The sequence below is a fragment of the Pteropus vampyrus genome, unplaced genomic scaffold (genome assembly GCF_000151845.1).
Source record: "Pteropus vampyrus isolate Shadow unplaced genomic scaffold, Pvam_2.0 Scaffold214, whole genome shotgun sequence".
NCBI classification, from domain to species: domain Eukaryota; kingdom Metazoa; phylum Chordata; class Mammalia; order Chiroptera; family Pteropodidae; genus Pteropus; species Pteropus vampyrus.
In genome coordinates, this window is record NW_011888995.1 from 498836 (window position 1) to 501766 (window position 2931).

A 2931-nucleotide genomic window follows, 5' to 3' on the forward strand; every position below is an offset into this window, starting at 1 on the left:
CGCTCGCCTACCCCGAGGCGCTTCACCTGCAGCTCGGGCTGAGTCCAGCTGGCTCACGAGGGCCCGGCCTCCGTTCTCTCCCTGGCTTGGCCTTAGCTGCTTGTTGAAGCGAAGCTGGGAGCGGCCGTGGCGTGCTAGCCACGCTGGCGTCACACCTCCAGTTGCTGGAAAGAGGGCGCAGGTTGATGCCCAAGACGTGGGTCCGTGAGGCCTTCCTTTGCGGGGGCTTTGATGATGTTTCCTGGCGATTCTACCCTCTCAGACTCCGTTCAGCTGCTGAGATGTCACCACTGCGGAAATATGTGAATTTCATACTTCATTTGTCTATAAATATTTTCACCTTTCATGCTTTGATCTAGATATAGTCACCTTTTTTTAAAGCCTAATGAGTTTGAAGTATAATTCTTTTAACTTGTATACATCAAAAGTAATTTTTGGCCTGGCCATTTAGTTACACAGGGGGTGCCTATTAAGTATTGTGATGGACTGATATTTGAGCACCCCAAAACTCATCTTTCGCCCCTCGGTTTCTTCCTCTGTAACGTGAGGAGGAATTGTGAGGGTTGAAAAAGATAAAACTGGTTGAACCAAATGAGGTCCATCCATGTCACGGAATGTCATTCAGACACAAAAGAGGATGAAGTCCTGACACCTGCTAGAACGTGGGTGACCCTGTGAGCATCGTGCTGGCTGTGAGGACCCCACGTGTGGGATGGCTCCAGTCCTGTGAGAGGTCCGCGTCAGGCAGACCCACTGAGACAGGCAGCAGTGGTGGCCTCCTGGGGTGGGCACGTGTGCGTGTGTGCGTTGGGGGTGGCGGGGAGTGACTGCTCATGGACATGGGGTTAACTTTTTGGGGGGGCAATGAGAATATTTTGGAATTAGAAGTCATGGGGTACAACAGTTTGAAAGGACTAAATGCCACTGAAATGCATACTTTAAAATAGTTAATTTTGTTATATGAATTTCACCTCAATTTAAAAAAATACGTATATCAAGAGCGCATTGAAGAGAAAGGTAGTGGCAGAGAGGTGGTCAGTGCAGACCCTGGAACCCTAACCACCTGGGCTGGACTCCCTGCTCTGCCGGCCAGGAGCTGTGTGTCCTACACACGTTATGTCAGGTCTCTGCCTCGGTCTCCTCATCCGTAACATGGGGGGAATGTTCAAGGGGGTTGTGGGGATTAAATTAGTTAATACGTATAAACGCATAGAATCAAGCCTGGCACGTCCCAAAAGCGATGTAAACGTTAGCTATTAAGATTATCCTTCGTTTACAGTTCTTGGCAGAGAGTCGATTTTCGATGAGTGGCAGATTTGGCCTGTTTGCCATAACGAGGCCTGGCCGGCCCGTGGCCCTGGGTACACCATGGACCAGTTTCTGAAATCAGCCCCAGCCCAGGTGGGCAGGCGTCCAGCAGGGCCGTGGCGCCGGAGAAAACCAGTCCTGGAAGGGCTGCGTCCCCCTCCGCGGGCAGGGGTGGGCTGGACCCCACGGCGGGGCACTGACACCGGAGGTGACGAGGGACCCCGGAGGCCTGGCGTGGCCGGTGGCAGAGCCGGGGCCGCTGCTCTGCGGGGCTCTCCGGGGACCGGGGACGGGCCGTAGCCCTTGTCTTGGGCGTCGGGGACAACGGGCAGTCGCCGGTCCCTGGCACGCATGCGCCGTCGCCAAATGCACGGGTGACATCTCTTCGGCAGGACCGGGCAGTGGAGGTGCACGCAGTGTCACAAGCGCTCAGGGACATTTTGAAGCACCTGGTTGGTCCCGCCTCCCCAGCAGTGGTTCTGAGCGCCAAGCCTGTGGACGCGAGGGACGTGCAGGTAAACGCGCTCGCGGGGAGCGGGGGCTGCTCGCGGGGAGCGGGGGCTGCTCACGGGGAGCGGGGGCTGCGGGACCCCGGCAGGGCTCACGGCTCGGCTCCCTAGACAATATGTGTGCATTCAGCGTTCCTCCACCCACTGAGACAGCAAGATCCCACCAGCACTGGTCGAGAACCACCATGGTTTGGGGGGGAAGCTCGAGTTCGGGGCACAGGGTCCCAAATCTCCATGGGCTGGAAGGAGGAGGCAGTTGGCCTTAAGTAGCCCTGACCCTCCGCCATTCAGGAGCTAAAACTTAACTTCACTGTCCCCTCAGAGCCTGTGGTCTTGGACCTCATCTTCCAGGACTGAGGTACTGGGGACACCCAGTTAGCAGTGAGAGCGCGCCCCGTTAGGTAGGCAGAGTGAGGCACACGGGACGGACACGCTGTTTAGCTCAGGCCGGGGACAGCCTGGTGGCCTGGCCTCCAGGAGCATCTGCTTCCCCTGGGCAGTGTGGACACAAGGGATCCCCTGCCCGTGGCCCCCTCTTCCATGCCACCCGTCTTTCCCCGCCCTGTTCTGGGGCTCTCTCCATGCCTGGCTAGGGTGCTGCTTCTGTGGCTAAATCCTCGTCCAGGACGTTGGTCCTGGCGGGGGCTCCTGGGCTTGGTCTCTCCCACCTTCACCGGCGACACGTCCAACACCCTTTGCTTCAGGTGGATTAATTCTCCCAATTATGAGCTCAGCCTTCCGCTGCGATGATGCAAAACACGCCCTTGTCATCCCCAAGGGTATTATTCCTCGTGCATATTTCCAGGATTGTCGCGGGTGTGGTGGGCTATCCATCTTTATCGGGTTTTGCTGAAGTCATTTTGAAAACTTTTAAAATGATTTTTGTGATGCGGGCTCTCGGTGTCTGGTTCCCGTTAGGGAAGGCAGCGCCCCCTTAGGGTGTAGCGTCTGCAGACGAAATCTGCTCGGTTCATCAGACATCGGTCGATCGCAGTGTGTGGTGCTAAGCTCTGGGCCCTGGGGGTACAGGAAGGAGCAGCAGGAAAACAGGCGAGAAGAGCGAGGGGCTTGTCATGTCCGCCCAGGCTTCCCAGGGGCGGCGGCCGGGTCGGGG

At 57.0% G+C, this 2931-nt stretch overlaps 1 protein-coding gene across 5 annotated transcripts in view; it reads left to right on the forward strand.

Annotated features, from left to right (window-relative positions):
• C2CD2 (C2 calcium dependent domain containing 2) overlaps positions 1-2931 on the forward strand; it is a 50639-nt gene that overhangs the window by 26311 nt on the left and 21397 nt on the right. For all 5 annotated transcript variants that reach the window (XM_023538211.1, XM_011372861.2, XM_011372862.2 and 2 more), the window contains exon 5: positions 1701-1823. In XM_023538211.1, the coding sequence (XP_023393979.1) occupies positions 1701-1823 (123 nt within the window). The remainder of the gene's footprint in view (positions 1-1700; positions 1824-2931) is intronic.